This window comes from Crocuta crocuta, unplaced genomic scaffold (genome assembly GCF_008692635.1).
Source record: "Crocuta crocuta isolate KB4526 unplaced genomic scaffold, BGI_CrCroc_1.0 scaffold87, whole genome shotgun sequence".
NCBI classification, from domain to species: domain Eukaryota; kingdom Metazoa; phylum Chordata; class Mammalia; order Carnivora; family Hyaenidae; genus Crocuta; species Crocuta crocuta.
Window position 1 is genome coordinate 5,977,464 of NW_027532166.1, and position 16,761 is coordinate 5,994,224.

General features: G+C 44.5%; 1 protein-coding gene and 1 non-coding gene across 3 annotated transcripts in view; both read right to left on the reverse strand.

Moving 5' to 3' along the window:
- Window positions 1-4,742: 4,742 nt before the first annotated feature.
- The window catches only part of ARHGAP31 (Rho GTPase activating protein 31), a 111,675-nt gene continuing 99,656 nt past the window's right edge, over window positions 4,743-16,761 (reverse strand). For both annotated transcript variants that reach the window (XM_077776665.1, XM_077776666.1), the window contains 2 exons: window positions 16,325-16,605; window positions 4,743-12,409 (listed from right to left, as the gene is read on the reverse strand). In XM_077776665.1, the coding sequence (XP_077632791.1) occupies window positions 9,959-12,409; window positions 16,325-16,605 (2,732 nt within the window). In that variant the 3' untranslated portion in view covers window positions 4,743-9,958. The remainder of the gene's footprint in view (window positions 12,410-16,324; window positions 16,606-16,761) is intronic.
- On the reverse strand, window positions 14,348-14,453 carry LOC144242022 (U6 spliceosomal RNA). The gene has a single exon (XR_013338276.1). It is a non-coding gene; the product is annotated as a U6 spliceosomal RNA (small nuclear RNA).

The following is a 16,761-nucleotide window of genomic DNA, read 5'->3' on the forward strand; positions in this document are numbered from 1 at the left end:
ATGCAGCCTGGGCAGCAGCCCACCTACAGCGGCATGTTTGGAGTTATAAGCAGAAGTGAAATAGAAGTTGCCTCTTTGTCCTCAGATAATTTGATCTGTGCCTAAACTGTGTGTTTTTAATTTCAAATTCCAGAACCTCTATGTTTGTGAGCATTAACCCTTTTTGGTCCATGTCCATATTCTCAAGAGGTGATCTACTTACTTAATTGATGTCACCAGTCATCTAAACTTCTGAGGCCTTGTCTTGAGAGCCTGAATTGTATTCTCATATATTTTCTGTGCTTGGTTTGGCTTTTTTACACTGTGAAGTTTTTGGTGAAACACAATATGACCTATGAAGTAAAAAGACCAATCATGTAATTCATAAACTGGCTCTGAAAACAATTCTTGCAGAAGAGTTCCCAACAGGTTGTCAGCAAAGGCAACATTATGAGGAGTACATACATGTATATATACAGCTATCCAAGGTGACTACTATGTTAAACTATTTTTCCCTTAAAAATTTTGATGTCTATGCATTTTTTAAAAGATACATTATTTGGCAGTCAGTCTGAGTCCATTCAGCTGTTCAACAAATACATATTGACTACCAGGCACTATATTAGGCACTGGGAAAATAGCCGTGAAAAAGAAATGCAAAGGCCCCACCCTCATAGAACTTAACAATATGGGGGTGCAAAATGTGCTATAAATAAATTTATTGTCTCCTAGTGGTAATAAGTGTGGTAAAGAGAAAATAAATCAGGGCAAAGAAATAGTGCTAGGAATGGCATTGCCAGAAGGTGTCTTTGAGAAGATGATTTCTGAGCAAAGAGCAGAGCAAAGAAGCAAGATAGCCATATAAATAATTTGGGGAGCATTCAGTAATAGCAAGGGCAGTGGCCTGAGGTGGGAACAATTTTGGTATATTGGAAAAATAGCAAGTAACCGCAGTATATTGGTTGCTTTTGTAAAGTGGTTCAACCTAACTAGGGTGATTCTTGGAGTGAAGGAGGGCCATCTCACTATTCTTTCCTTAGGATCTTAAAGATAAGCTTTCTTTTGACTAATAAACATTTTGAAGAGATTACTTGGCAGCTAAGAGCAAAATGGGTGGTCTTGGCACAAAGACCTCTCATCAAAATGGCTCTAAGTTGGTTCTATCAGCTCAGATAGATTAGGTCTGATGAGAAAGAACAGACTGCTCTCCTAAGCTGATCCCCTCCCCACTCCCGCCTGCCCTTTCTGGTTTGACCTGTCTTGGCCATATCCTAAATGAGTCCTAAATCAGGAGGACCAGATGCCAGGCCGAATAAACAAATGAGTGAATATAAGAAATAAAAATTAGCTTGGGCTAATGGAATTTCAAAGTGCCCCCTCCTTTTTCAGATATGACAGCATCAGGGAGATAGAAGCCTCCAGTGCAACTTGCTCCTACACATTTCAGCTGTCCTTTGTAGGTGCCACATTCAGATGAGGTTTCCGGTGTATCTTATTACTTAGGTGTCATGTGAAAGAAAGTACATCATCTCTGCTTGATGATTAGGAGATGCATACTCCGTAATGCAGGCCTTTTGAGGACTGTTTACATACTGGGAAATTAGTTGTGAAAAACGTCATAGCAAAAGATCAGTTGGGTGAACTTTGGATACAGAAAAAGGAGAAATGCTTGTCCAGTTGTTTTGGTGGTTTAAGGTGGGTAAGTAGAGGAAAGCAGTTCACAGGCAAGAGCAAGATGGGAATGTTCCTCAGTATCCTATTTACTATGGTTTCATGTTATATTCCTTAAACTTCTTTCCCCTTCCTATCAGTTATCACCACCACCACTCCTCCCCCATTTCTATTTACTGAGCTATTATTACGTACCAGATGCTGCTGGGTGCCAGAGATAGTGATGTTGAGAGTTCATTAATAGGCAGATAAGTAAGTAATTGTAACACAAAAGTGTTCAGAAAGGAAAATGTGTAAGGTACAGAGGTGATGCAGAAAAGAGATTTATCAACTTTGCTTGGACGCTGCAGTGTCATGAAGACTTCACTGCAGCAGTAACACATAAGCAGCATTTTAAAGAAGGACTGGGAATTTACCACTTAGGTGAGGGAGAGAGGGTTCATGTGGTAAGAACAGGATATACAAAAATCCAAGGCATGGACTTGGACTAGTTTTGTGTGTGTGTGCTTTAAAGTATTTATGTATTTTGAAGGCGAGAAAGCACGAGTCAGTGAGGGGCAGGGGTAGGGTGGGGAGAGAGAATACCAAGCAGGCTCTGCACTGTCAGCACAGAGCCCAATGTGGGGCTCGAAATCACGAATCATAAGATCATAACCTGAGCCAAAGTTGGAAGCTTAGCCAACTGAGCCACCCAGCATGCCAGGGACTTGGACTAGTTTTTGAATAACCAGTTCAATAATGCTAGTGAGGTAGGCAAAGAATAGACTATAGAAAGGCTTGAATTCCATAATGGTCACAAGTTCTCAAAAGGTGTGATCCTTGTATACTACATCAGATCTAAGTCAGAATTGAGAGTGAAGCCCAAAACTGTGCCCCTTCACAAGCAGTTCAAGTAATTTATTTTTTATTTTTATTAAAAAAAAATTTTTTTTAAATGTTTTATTTATTTCTAGGAGAGAGAGAGACAGCGTGAGCAGGGGAGGGTCAGAGAGAGAGGGAGTCACAGACTGAAACAGGCTCCAGGCTCTGAGCTGGCAGTCAGCACAGAGCCCGACGCGGGGCTCGAACCCACGAACCGCGAGATCATGACCCAAGCGAAAGTCGGACGCCCAACCGACTAAGCCACCCAGGCGCCCCAGTTCAAGTAATTCTTAATCAGAAGTATAGGAACTGAAGACAGCTGCTAAAAGACTTTATTTAAACTGAGGACTTAGGACCCAGAGGGTTCTCAAAATATAATCTCTGGGTCAGCAGCAGCAGTATCACCTAACTGGGAACTGGTTAGAAATGGAAATTTTTGAGCCCTACCCAAAACCTGCTGAGTCAGAAACTCTGGATGGAGCCCAGAAGTCTGTTTTAACACACAGTGATTTTGATGAGATCCACCATCCTTAGACAACTTTGACAGCAATATGCATAACTTGTTTGGAGAACGGACAGATGTCAGTGAGACTTAAAGCAGGGAGATCAGTTAGCCAACCATTTAAAAAGTCCATGTAACAGAAGGTGACAGGGGTTGGGGTGGGGTGTCATCACTGTGTGGGTGACAAAAACAGTGGAGTGAAAGGGAAGGACAATTCTGGTGAATAAAAACATTTCAGAGCAGAGGAAGAGGAAGCTTTCAAGTGAACCAGCCTAAGGAAATGGAGGTCTAAGAGACAAGGTGAACTACTGTTTCAAGGAAGAAATGCTCAACAGTATCAAGTATAAGGGGGAAGTCAAGAGACTGAGAATTGCTGGATGTGGTTATTAGATCATTGGTGACTTTCGCAAGAGAAATTTTAATAGAGCAATGGGAGTGGAGGTCAGGTTGCAGTTGGTCCAGGGCAGTGAATTGGAATGAAGAAGTTGTGAATTAGAAAGTGTTTTTGGGAGCCCTTAGGAAGAGGAACAGCAATTCCTGTGACTTAGAAGGGAGTTCGGGTACATACATATATGGAGAAGGGAAGGTGCTGGTGGGGGGCAGGGGTGTTGAGGAAACATCTGACAGCATAAATTTGTGAAATAAGGAGTAAATTTGGGATGAAGGATCAATCTAGGATGGGGCTTAGAATAGTGGAATATCTTTTGTGAGTTTCCGGAATGAGGGTACTGCTGAGGTGTTAAACCATAAATTCTCAAAGGCTCTCCTGCCACAGTTTTATAATTTTCTCTGGTCTAATTCAATAGATAAGTAAAAGGGTGGAGAAGATGGGTGGTAAGAGTCCTGGTCCTAGTTTGGAGGTTTGCCAAGCAGGTATGGCTGAAGTACTGGTGGTCAAGGGAGTTAGTGGTGCTGGTGGGAGTAGTTGAGATGCTAGATCTTGGCATCTGGAAAGGCTAGGGGAGGAAGAATGAAGTTGGTTGGGAGTACTATCTGTCGGAGTAGGGGTAAGCCAGGCATTAGTAACCTTGAGAAGTAGAAGGAATAAAGGAGCAAGGATAGGAGAAGCTCTGAGAATGAAATATGAGAGTTCAGCATCATGGAGTTCTAGGTTGTGAAACAGCATAATGTAAAACCCTGGAGGCAAATGGCCCAAACTGAAGAGAAGTAAAAGCTGTGAGCAACTGTGCCAAGACTGTTGAGTGGGTTTTCCTCAGGAACACGGAAATCATCCAGAACAATGGTCGAAACAGGGAGCTCAGTGGCAAAGACTGGCAGATCTGGGACATTGACATTGGCCACAAAGAATAATAGTTAAAAAAAGGATTCCGTGAATTTTGATAGATTTTTGTATGAGATGGGCAGACACGATGGTACAAAAGCAGAAGTGGGAAACTAGAGACCATCTCAACAATACGTAGTCTGTGTAACAAAGAACTGTGTAGCCTTAACTGCAGGGACAGGAGTGTCCTTAGGGGACTGTCAAGTTTTATTGAAGTCCAGGAAGGGGAGGCAACATTCAGGGAAGATACCGGGGCTGTGATGAGAGAAGACTCCAGAGGAACCGCAGGAAAGATTAGGAGTGAGGGCAACTGTGTGCTACTTGCTGGGGGGCCAGTGGGCACAGATGCAGGAGAGAGAAACAGAGCACCTGGGGATCTGGAAATGGGAAAGAGAAAAAGGCATGTAGGGCAGTAATGAGGGACGACAGGAGCAGGCCTGAGTAGTGTTACGTTCTAAATATTTTTATTTGGAATACTAGTATTTTTGTCCCCTTGGCAGTGGTGTTTCTCCACTGCAAATATCACCAGATTGTGAGCTTTGGTGGTGTGATTGTTTCTTTTAAGGGCCTGTGATTTAAACCCATTGAGTGCCCCCTCTCCGTTTTTTGTGATAATATATGCCAGGATTTTGCTTCTTCCCCCTCCCCACCCCAGAGCATCATTAACATAATCATTCATAGGAAAGAGCAGTCCCCTCCAATTGATTGATTCAAGTAACAGAAAAATTGAGCTCCCATCTGTGCATATGGACTCACAAAACTTGGTTAACTATGGACTTTTGAGAAGCAATAGCTTTTTTTTCTTCTTAGCTTTCATGACAATATCCATTGACTTGTAGTGGGTATCTTTGGTAACATGTATGATTATAAGAGTAAGGGAGAGAAGTGGCAAATATCTGACAATATTAAGAGGTAAGATAACAAAAACAAGAAAAATTTACTCAAGCAAATCATCAGGACTCTGGCTGTGAGACTAAACCTTGAAGTAAGAAAACTAGCATCGAACTAGATAGAACAATGAGCCTGATGCATATAACCTACTTTTTCTATTATTGATTTTTCATGAGCCCAAGTCTTCCTCTAGTTCACAGTGCCATCATAAGCATTATCCTTTATATCATTTATTAGAATACATTTTTAAAGCATAACAATCTGTTTTAATTACACTTAAAAGTCTCTATGGATAGGTTTAATATTTATACTTTTTTAATCAATAGAAAAAAATTTGATTATATTTTTGGAAACATTTGTTGAGCTCAACAAACAGCTGAAACCATGTAGATTTCTAACAGATGCCTTTGGAAAAGTGCTTTACCTTGCAGAATTATAAGCCAGGAATTACTATGGCATTAAGTTATTGCAAAGCATTGTGATCCATCCAGTATAACACACGGCTGCCTACTTCGTGAGTTTCTTATATTTAGCTACATCCTCCTTCAACCTCACAGAAAAGTGATTCTGCATTGATCATGAACCTCAAGGCTGCAAAATGACCTACTGTGTGCTAGTCCATCTGTGGTGGCCCCCAGTTTTATATTATCTGGACTGAAACTGATCTCGGGCATCACCCTTCTTCCGGTCTCCTATGCCTCTCCATGCTTGGAAAGGGGGCCGCTCCCACTTCTGGCCTGACTTTGCTCGAGGTGTTGACAGAGGAGGACACATTCTTAGTCATTTCACATTTTAAGCTGATCTTTCTGCTGGAAGTGCCTAAAATCATATCCTGACAGTATTTAACCCCAAGATTAATTTTGTCATCAGATGGGACAAGCCATGGTAGAATGTGGGCCTAATCGGTCCTGGTGGGAATTGGACCTGTCCTGAACCTTTCCCACTCCAGTTCTAGACAAATGAATCTATGCTCTCCGCTGCCTCTTCAGGACCCGTGTATATAAATGACTGTACCACCCAATTTTAGTCAAATGTGATTATCATGCTCTGAACATTAGGCATGAAAGGAACAGCTTATCTTGGACCTATGAGTTCATCATCAACGGGAAGTAATCTATTTTGTGATGATGGAAGTCTGTAAAGCCCCCTCTCCAGGAGCATGGAATGCTGATTATTACCTGGCTCATTAGCAGAGATCCAGCAGGACTTCACAACCAAACCAATTAAGACTACACATAACTTCAGAACTATTTGTTCTTGATTACCGTTCTTGATTACCACTCTCACATTTTTTAAACAATCAAAGCAAAATTCTCAACACCTGTCTCCCTAGTACCTTCTGTAGGATTTGCAGTTGTGCTTAATTTGATTAAAGTCAGTAGGTAATTTGAACACTATTAACAACCCTATTAAAAGATGCTAGTTGCTACAGTTTTCCTCTTCAGCTTTCATTTGGTAACTTAATGGTTCTAAATCTTGTTCCTGTTTGTTTATAGACTATTTCATATGCTACCATTCGTCTCCCCTTTATCATTACTCTTCAAGGCTTTAAGAGTTCTCAGGTACCCAGTGCAATATTACTAAGCTCTTGATAAATACTGTTGAGGATGATGGTGCTTATGTTCTTAATTTCCCCAGAATCCATAATTTCAACTCGGCCAATATTTTTAATTTTACGGCTTAGATTAAGCTGTCTTAATGTTGTTCTTGGTCAGGTCTCTTCACATTCCATCTAGAGCGAGGAATAAAAACCAAATTTCCCTCTATCTGATCCATTTTGGCAAAAAATAAAAGAAAAAAATAGCTGGCCTGAGGGCCATTTTGCCAATAAATACAGATTATCTTCTCAAGCAACTGCTAACACTGAAAGAGACATCAGGAAATGCATGCATTTCATCTCAACATTTAAATTCAGCTACCTTAATTTTGAGGACTGGTAACTGATTTGTAGGAGCACTTTGAGAATTTGATTTTGCAGCCCTTTGTAGGGCACCCTGTAGATCCTCCTGAAAACACAAGCCCTTATGTCCCTCCCCTGGGTGGAAGCAGGCAATTTGATTTCCAGCCAGCCATTCTCGAGGGGGTCATTTTTCGGTCCCAAATGAATGTCCAAATAGGGAATCTCAGGGAATCAGGGGGAAAATTTCAGGGAGGAAAACCTGAGTTCTCTGCCATGATATGGAATTTCCTAGCACCAGGCTAGCCCCAGTCCATAGGAAGTTTATAGATGTGTTTGTGACAGCTGAGAGGCTGGGCTATAGGGAAGAAGTCTACATTTTCACAGCGGGACACTGATTGAGAAGGTGAGTCAGCTTCCACAGCCTTCTGGACTGACTGGCTAAGAAAGCTGAGAGTAGAGAATATCTCCAGACAGTTGTCATTGTGTCTCATGGTGGCTTTCGCATATCCACACTCCCGAAGATGATGCTACAGACAAAAGGTGTCAGAGTCTAAGGAGCATGGCAGCCATTTAAGAAATGTGCCTAGGTGCCTCGTGTGGAACCAACTCATTAATATGTACTTAATGGCTTCTGAGTCTATCCCCAAATAAAAATATATCCTCTAAGTGTCACACACAAAAATTCAAAATAATCATAAAACAGTTTAAATAATTCATTACTTGGCTTGGAGTTCTGATGGTGAGGCAAAGTCCAGTTCCTTTCCTCTCTCACACTGTAACTGGAACGTGGTCTTTATCAAAGCATAGACACCACAGTGCACTGCGATTGGGATAAAACCTATCTGCCCACATTTTCTGATAAGGCAGGAATGTTCTTTTCAAATCTCCTGAACATGGCCTTTCTCATCTGTCACCACTATATTTCTTCACCTTGCTTGCCAAGGAGGAAAAATGCTATACCCTAGGACTTTTTTTTTAATGGGTTGACATCTCATTAGCTGTTGGTCCAGTGTCTCGCTTACCTAATGAGCATGCAAGACACTGAAATGCCTATTAACTTCTCCCCTTGCTCACTCACCTCAGTGCCCTCTGAAAGTAGAACTCATCAGCTGGCCTACCAGTTACCCCACCACAGACACTGGCTGAAAAGGTATAGGACAAAATTTTAAAAGGCTTATCAGGGAGGAAGGGAGAGGGGAATATGTATCTTTTGCAGGGCATTAGCTTCCATTTCTCACTGGATGAGGTAACTTCAGTTCAGCCCCTACCCACCCCAGCAGCAGCCGTGGTTGTGAGGTCTGGCCAGAGGTACTGGCTAACCCCTAGAGAAATTTCTGCAATGACTGAGCTTGTGGACAGAGCTCAGCCAGACTTGACCCTGAGAAGACATGGATAGGGCTAGAAATAGGTGTATTTTAATTCGTTTCTCAAATAAGATCGTTGTCTTAGGTTTGAAACTGTTGATACCCTAGTGGCTTTTGCCTTGAGAAGTGCTCCTATGAAGCCCTTTTTGGGGAAGCACCAAAAATCTGCCAGCAGGTTATATTAGTTCTCCTTCCTCTCACCAGCTGAAAACGAAAAAACCATTGGAAGTTCTAAATAACTGAAATAAAATCAGATTGGTTTATTCCTTCTGCTTGCACCAAGACAGGAGAAAGGCAAGTCGGAGTGCTGGGGCGGGTGATGGATGCAGGGGATTATGGAATGGAGAAAGATGCCTCAAATCTCCTCTGAGTAATGGAAGGAGAGGGAGAGAGGGAGGCACCCACTGGGTAAAATGGAATACATCCAGAAGGGCAGCTCTCACTAAGTGGTAGTGACGGTCATCCTGCAAGGGCTCCCCACTTATCCTCTCCTGAACTCCCAGACTAGTGTGGGGGAGAGAGAAGCTGAGCTAGACGTGTTTTGTACGAATGCCCTACCAATTTAAACACATTAAGTTTAGAATGTAGTTCTATCCATGCATGAGGTTTTTCTCTATAATGATATCGTGTTCTTGGATTCTGATTTGGAAAGAAAACAGATCACTTCACTATTGCACACCCAAGTGAAGATTCAGCACATTTCATTAAGGTGACCCTCAGCTCAGCCCCCACCTTGCCCAGCAACTGGATTTATAAATCAGAGGTCAGGATAATGGTAGAGTCCCAAGTTAGCAAAAGCCACAGCCAGTAAGCCTTCTTAGATTTTGCCAGTCTCAGAATTTGCTGATTTTGCTGTACAGATTCTGATTTTCGACGCTGATGTATGGAGCCATCTTGGACAGGTCTGGTCTGCAGAGATTCCAGGGAAAGAGCATGGGTAAATTCACCCATTTGGATCTTTAAGTGTACGTTAATTTGCACTTCCAAATCTGCTTCCATTCTAGAGTGTACATTTTTACAAAGCTTATCAGAAAACTGGTCTAAAAGAACACATGCTTTAAAGAGCATTAAAGAGCATGAAGTAAAAAGAAGGCCTTCAAACTTATATAGCAACATTTTCCAACACAGGCAAAGGATTTCTCTTTCTTTCAAATGACGTTATTTTAGCCAACTCTCAACGATAATAGATAATGACAATGTGGGAGAAATGCAACTCACAAACAAACCCAAATCGCTTTGGAGGCAAGCATATCACCCTCCTCTGTTACCTGATCTTTTCCCACCTGCTGGTATGGACTTATTTAAATTTCATCTCTTGGTCCTTCCCGTGACCTTTCTTCTGGCATATGAACTAATTAATAAATGGTCAAAAACTTCAGAAAGAGAAGAGGCCAAAATAAGGATAACCCAAATTTGGATAACCTATGCCTGAATAATGACATATTTGGCCCTGTAATAACTTCCAGATGATGAATCATGACATTTTTTCAGACACCAGTGAACTGATGTCATTCTATTTGCCTCCCACTTCTTCCATCCAGAATCACTGATCTCCGCTGGGGCTGGTAAAAACAGCTGGTTGAGGTCTCTAGTCTTTGGCCATTCTTAGGGATGGTCATTTTATTCCTAAGTGTAACCCCTTCTGGTGTGACCCACGTGTTTTCTGCCAAGTCCCCACAAAGGAGGCCAGGGGAAACTGTCTGGGTGGGACTTCTGATGGGGGACAGTAGAACCTTGGAATCTGTCACTGTGGATGAAGGGGGAGGGTGGTCCATAATGGGGAATGGAGGACTGAATAAGATTAGGCTCTGAGGTCTTCCTGGCCTTGACCTGTGGAAAGGCTTAGAACCCCCTGATGGTCGCTCTATTTTTGAGGAAAGAAGATTGTCTCCAGATGGTTCTGTCTCTGATGTGCGCTTTCTGCATTGCACTGTTGCATCCTGGGTGGAGAGCAGGTTAGCCAATACTGGTTCTGGAGGAAGGGTGGGTCCCTCACACATGTGGGATGTAGTGGTATCCATTGGCAAGGACTCAGTGGTTCCTGTATCTTGCTTTGATTTCTCTTCTTGCTTTGATTTCTCTTCTTTTGGGCTTTCCAAGGAAGAGAGAGAATCATCTTTGATAGATTTCTGATTGGTCCCACCAGTTGAGCTGGGTTCCTCTTGACCCCTTTCCAGAGGCTGAGCCCCACTGTCCCCTGAGCTCTGAGAGGGCAGGGGCTGTGGGATCTGTGTATACTGAATCTTGGGTGGGATGACTGGGACCGCCCTGGCCTGGCACATTTTGACCATGAAGGAGGTTCTCACAGCTGACACACTCACAGGAGCGGAGTTACGGCGGCCTGTCAGGGCATGAGCAACCATGTCCAGGTCCTGAGGGTCCTGGGAGTAAAGGCTCCATGGGTCTACTTTATAATGAGATGATGACTTCCATGTGGCTTTTCTGTCTCCTGGGTCAGAGAGCTGCATTCCAGGTGAACCAAATGAGGCCACATTCTCAAACCGGAAGAGGTCAGTGATGGGAATGGCAGAGTCCAAATTGAGGGAAGAAGGCCTGTTTTTCCCTTTGGGAGGCCCACAGTCAGTGCTCTTCAGCTGTAACTTTGGGGGTTGCTCTCCAGGCAAGGTGCTGTCCTGCACACTAGGTGAACTTTCCTTGCTATTATCTGGTCCAGGAACACTACCTTGCTCGATCTGAGGGCTGTTGTGCCCTGGGTGTGCCCCCAGTTCCTTTCCCTCTGGTAGGCTGACAGGGGTGATGTCTGCTGGTTTGGGCTGCAAACCACTTTGTCCCTTCTGGCTGGGAACAGCCTCTGTCCCTTTTGGACTAGAGAACTCTCTGAAGGACCTTAGGGTTTTCTCATCCCGTTCAGTAATCTCTCTCCTGGATGCCAGGGATTGCAGAGGGTCCGAATTCCTCTCTGCTTCAAGGTTAGCACAGCTGCTGGAGGAGGGAGCCTCAAGAGTCCACTGGCTCTTAACCGTGGTGGTTTTGCTATCTAGAGAATGGCTCTGGCGAAGGCTTGGCCTGTGGGGAAGCCTCTTCTCCAATCGGTGGCCCTGGGCGCCCTGCACCTGGGCCTCTTGCACATCTTTCAGGGTGGGAGAGTGAAGGGGACTGGTTACCCACTGGGGCTCCTCCCAGGGTTCCACCATCTCCAGGCCATGCTGGGCAATGTCTGTCACAGTTTCGTCTTCATCACAGTCTGAGGGCTCCTGTACTGAATGGGCTACATCCCCCTCTCCTTGTGGGGAGATCGCAACCTCTCTTGTTGGGCTTTGAAAACCAGAGCCTTTTCCCTCAGGGGCAGCATTCTCTGAATTTTGCTCTTCACTTTGTCCTAAAGAGACCTCCTCCCCCTGACAAAAGCTGGGGGTCCCAGGGCTGCCTTTGGACTTCAGCTGGTCTATGTGTGGATTTGTCCCCAAATTCCTAGATGAGTCCTCTCTCTCAGGGCTGCCCTTTGATAGCTGGTCACGAGGCTCCTCCTCCAAAGGCGTTGGAGGGGGCGCGGCAGGCGGGAGCAGAGGAGACAGATTCCCCGGGCCTCCCTGGTCCACCCTTGCTTGTGGAGAAGCCGCCTCAAACGGTACTACTTCCAGAGGGGGCAAGCTGGTGGGATCTGGGCGCTGGCCCTTCTCTGGCTGGGATCTGTGGAGGCTGTTCATAGTCTCTGGCTTTTCTCTATTGGCTGCCGTGGAAGTCCCCTGTGCGCTCTGATTGGCTGGATCCCTGGTCCACTCCTCTACAGGGGTGGAGACTGAGGTTGGGCCACAGGACAGGCTCCCAAGAGGCTCCGGGGAAACGAGAGGCCCTGGACTGGACTCTAGAATTGGCTGAGTTAGGCTGATCTTTGGAGCAGGTGGTGGCAAAGAGGAGAGCTCCTCCTCAGATTCAATGATTTTCAGCTCCTGTTGAATCTCGGGCCAGATCAGGGCGTTGGCCAGATCATCTTCATCCTGGAAAACATCAAGAAGTGGATTATTTTAGAGTCAAGGACTCTCGGCACTGACAACCGCAACTATTTCCCAGGGAGAGGAAGGGGATTGGCGAGGTGCCAGGATGCGCTATCCCAGCAAATAAAGGACACCGAATCATGGCCACCTATTGGAGAAGAAAATCATGGATGTTTATTCAGTGCTTACGATGTGCGATAACACATTTTAACTGCATTTTCTTGTTTAATTGTCCCAACCACTCTAAGAGATAAATACTACTCTAGCTACTCCCAGTGTAAAGGGGAGGAGACCTATGTTTAAACACATTAATTTACCGAAGTCACACAGCAGCAGCCTGGGACTAAAATCCAGCTGTGTCTACACCAGAGCAGAAACGCTTAATCCCTGTGCACTGTTGACTTATAAAACAAACGAACCCCTGGTTTCATTTAACTTCAGGTTTACCAGGTGGCACACAAGAACCAGATTCTCCCAGTGGAATGTAAATGTTAAGTCTTGCCCTGACATCTGCTTTCCAAATAAATAAATATATCTTTTCTTATTACCAAAGAAATACACATTTCACATGGAAAAAATTCTTAACACATCCTAAAAGAAAGGAGAATACAAAAGCGGCAAAATCTTACATTCCTACTACCCAGAGATAACCACTGTTGATCTGAAGGGGTGCCTCCTCCTCCATCTTGTTTGCTGCCCTTGACTCCCCTCAAGTCTAGTTTCTCTGTCTGACTCCTCTCTTTCCCTACACAAAGCCCCAAAATGCAGACAGGAAGGGGATGGAGGGAGTCCTGGGCCCTGACCAGAAACAATTTCAGTGGCCTTCAGTTCTTGTCTCAAGGCCTAATTCTGTCCCAAGGAGAAGCAGTTCCAGGAGGCATATCCATCCTGTGGGGTTTCAGGCCTTTATGAGAAACCTGACCTTCTGCCAACCTGACATCCCTTCTTACCTGGCTCTGATCATGTGTTTAATGTTACAACTAATTTGATGCTTATCTTTCCCAATGGACTATGAGCTCTTAGAGGTCAAGAATTGTGTCCCTTCGTCTTTGATTCCTCGAGGCCAAACGGTGCCTGGTATACTGGGAGTAGTTGCTCAGTAAGAGGTTTTCTATCTGACTTATTTCCTTGAGAGAACTCTCCAGGAATAAGATTACTTGGTCAAAAGGCAAATATCCCTATTTTTAAGATCTGATTCTCCTGTATTGCATTTATTTGTACCTATTTCTATTTCACCTTCAGGGCAAGGGCAGTCTTTTATTCATCTCTTTACTCTCCTCAGCACCTACATTTATTGATGTCTTACTAAGAACTCAATAAATGTAGATAAATCGGGGCACCTGGGTGGCTCAGTCGGTTGAGCGTCCAACTTTGGTTGAGCGTTTGACTTCAGCTCAGGTCATGATCTCACGGTTCATGGGTTCGAGCTCTGCATCAGGCTCTGTGCTGACAGCTCGGAGCCTGGAGCCTGCTTCCGAGTCTGTGTTTCCATCTCTCCCTGACCCTCCCCTATTCACGCTCTCTCTCTATCTCAAAAATAAATAAAACATTTAAAAAAATTAAAAAAATATATATGTAAACTCCCATTCACCCCTCCCTACCACCTCAGTAAGTGGACCATAGTGCATCTTTCTGCTCAGATCAGAAATCTATGAGGTGTCTTGACTCTTCCTTCTTCCTCAATCTTACCCAACCCCTCACCAAATCCTGTTCGTTCTAGCTTCTTTCTTTGTGTGATAATTAAAATTATTAAAATCGTGTGATAGTTAAAATTATTAAAATAAAAAACATTATTTTAGACATTGCTATTTTATTTTATTGTACTTTTTAAAATTCTATTTTACTTTAAATAGGCTCCAGGCCTAATGTGGGGCATGAACTAATGACCCTGAGTTTAAGAGTCGCAGGCTCTACCGACTGAGCCAGCCAGGAATCCCCCCCAAAAATATAGAACACTTCATGAATTTGCATGTTATCCTTCACAGAAACCATACTAATTGTCTCTGTATTGCTCCAATTTTAGTATGAGTGGTGCTGAAGTGAGCATCATTCTAGCTTCTAAATAACTCTTGAAGCCTTAAAATTTTACCCCCATTGCCCCCCTCCTTGTCTAAGTCCCCATCTTTTTTCACCTGGCCTGTCACATACTAGCCTTCTACCTGGCCTCCCTGCCTCCTCTCTGGCCATTCTCCTCACAAAATACAGGAACTTTGAAAGTACAAAATTCTGCACAGATCAGAAGATTTCCCCTTGCCCCTTAACCTCCAAATCCCTTCTAAGCAGCCCTGCCTGACTGGCCCCTGCTTCCGTCTGGGTCTCTTTCTCTGGCCCACATTTCTGTTCTCTGGTCTTGTTCCTGTTTCTTGAATGTTTCATGCTCTTTCCCACCTGAGATTCATGGCACATCTTACTCTTTCTGCCTAGAAATCTCTCTCTTTCTATTCTGTCTCCTGCCCCTTTATTCTAGCTAAGTTCTCAGTCTAAATGTGTATTTTTCAGCAAAGTCTTCCCTGACCACTGTGACTCTCCTCCTCCGACTAGGTTGGGGTCCTCCTGTTATACATTTTCACAGCATGCTGTACTTCCACATCATCCTAGAAAGCATGCATTTAATGAACTTTCACCTACTAAGCTGTCAGCTCGAAGAAGTCAGGACCTGTGACTATCTTGCACGCGGCAGTCACTCCTGTGCTCAGAGGAGTGCCTGGGCCAAAGTAGGTGTTTACATACACTTTTTTTTTTTTTAATGTTTATTTTTGAGAGAGGGAGGTAGGGAAGAAGGGACGGAGCATGAGCTAGTTGGGGACGGGCAGAGAGAGGGGGAAATTGAGGATCCAAAAGGGCTCTGTGCTGACAGTGGAGAACCCCATCTGGGGCTCGAACTCACCAGCTAAGCTGAGAGATCATGACCTGAGCTGAAGTTGGACCCAACTGATTAAGCCACCCAGGTGCCCCGTAAATACATTTTTAAACCGATGAATGGATCTTTACCTGATGAATGATGCCTTTACCTGTTCGCCTGAATCCGGCCTGGCTACCCTTCCAGAACTTATTTTATCTGCTTCTGAAAGCAGTGCTATTCCCAGAATTCAATCCCTGGAAGAAGAATGTCTGTATCCTCCTTCTACAATCACAAACACGTCCTTCAGGCTTTCCTCAGCCCTCTTGAGGCCACCACGGTGCTCCTGCACTGCCCTAACTCCCAGCACACAGTCCTTTTGTGCACGTGTTAGAAACCAAATCCCTGGAAACAGGTTAAAAGGCAAAGAAGTTCCTTTCTTCTCTGTCATACACCTCTAGGTCACAGAGCTGCCTCCTCAATGCAGGACTCCTCCCTGGATATCCCCGAAAACCTCTTCACCCTTTCGTTTTATGCAAGCACATCCTGTAAAACCTTGGAAAACCTTCACCTCTAAAAAGTACAAGAGGTATAGTACGCCCTGGCATCATGTTTTAACTTCTCCAGAAGCCAGAGGAGAAAGGAGAGCGGATCCCGGAAATCTTTCAGAAGACTTTACAGATGTGCACAAGCCACCGTCCATCCAGGACGTCTGGAAGGAAAGCTGGAGCCCATAATGGTCATCATATTTGGGACTGGTTCTGTGCTGCTTCTGGGACCCAATGTCATTATATTCCAAGGGCATGTCACTGGTTTATGGTGACTTCAAATCAGAAATATTTAGAGTTGAGCCTGTTCTAGGGAATCTGAGCTGGATGGTTCCTTCCTTCCCATCACCATAGGCCCTCTGAAAAGTCCACTGAAAAAGACTCCAAGCCCTGATTAGAAGATTGTCTCCCAAAGTCCCTTTGGCAGAAACTGGTTCTAAAAAAATAAAAACAAACTGCTTTCAGCTGTTCTGAGAACCACTGGGACAAAGAGGACTCTACTGGCGGGATCAGGCAGTGAGTCCACCTTACCACCTCATGGAGAAACACGGCTTCGGCTCTGGCCCTGGGGCTCTCCTGCAGAGTGCTGGGCTCCTCCTGGTCAGCCTCACGAACCTCCTCCACCGCCTTCTCTGGATCCAGCCTCTTCTCTAATCCACTTGAATGTTGAGAACCCGGGGAGATTTCCGAAGCCTTCTTTTCCTCCAGTTGGGAGCCTGGCTCCAGGGAGAGGCCTTTGCTGCATTCCACTGTCCTCACTGCTTCTGGTCCTGGCTTGGCATCCTCGAGAGCCGCCTTCTTAGGTATAGAGGCTGTAATGAGGATGAGAGTTATTTGTTGAAGACTTCATTAGCAGAGAGGCTGTTCCCAGCATAGTCACTGTGCTGGGCTAGTCCTGCCTCACAAGTATGGAGAAAATTCTCCCAGCTCACTGCCCCTCACATTCTTTACTCTTTCCTTCTAGCCAG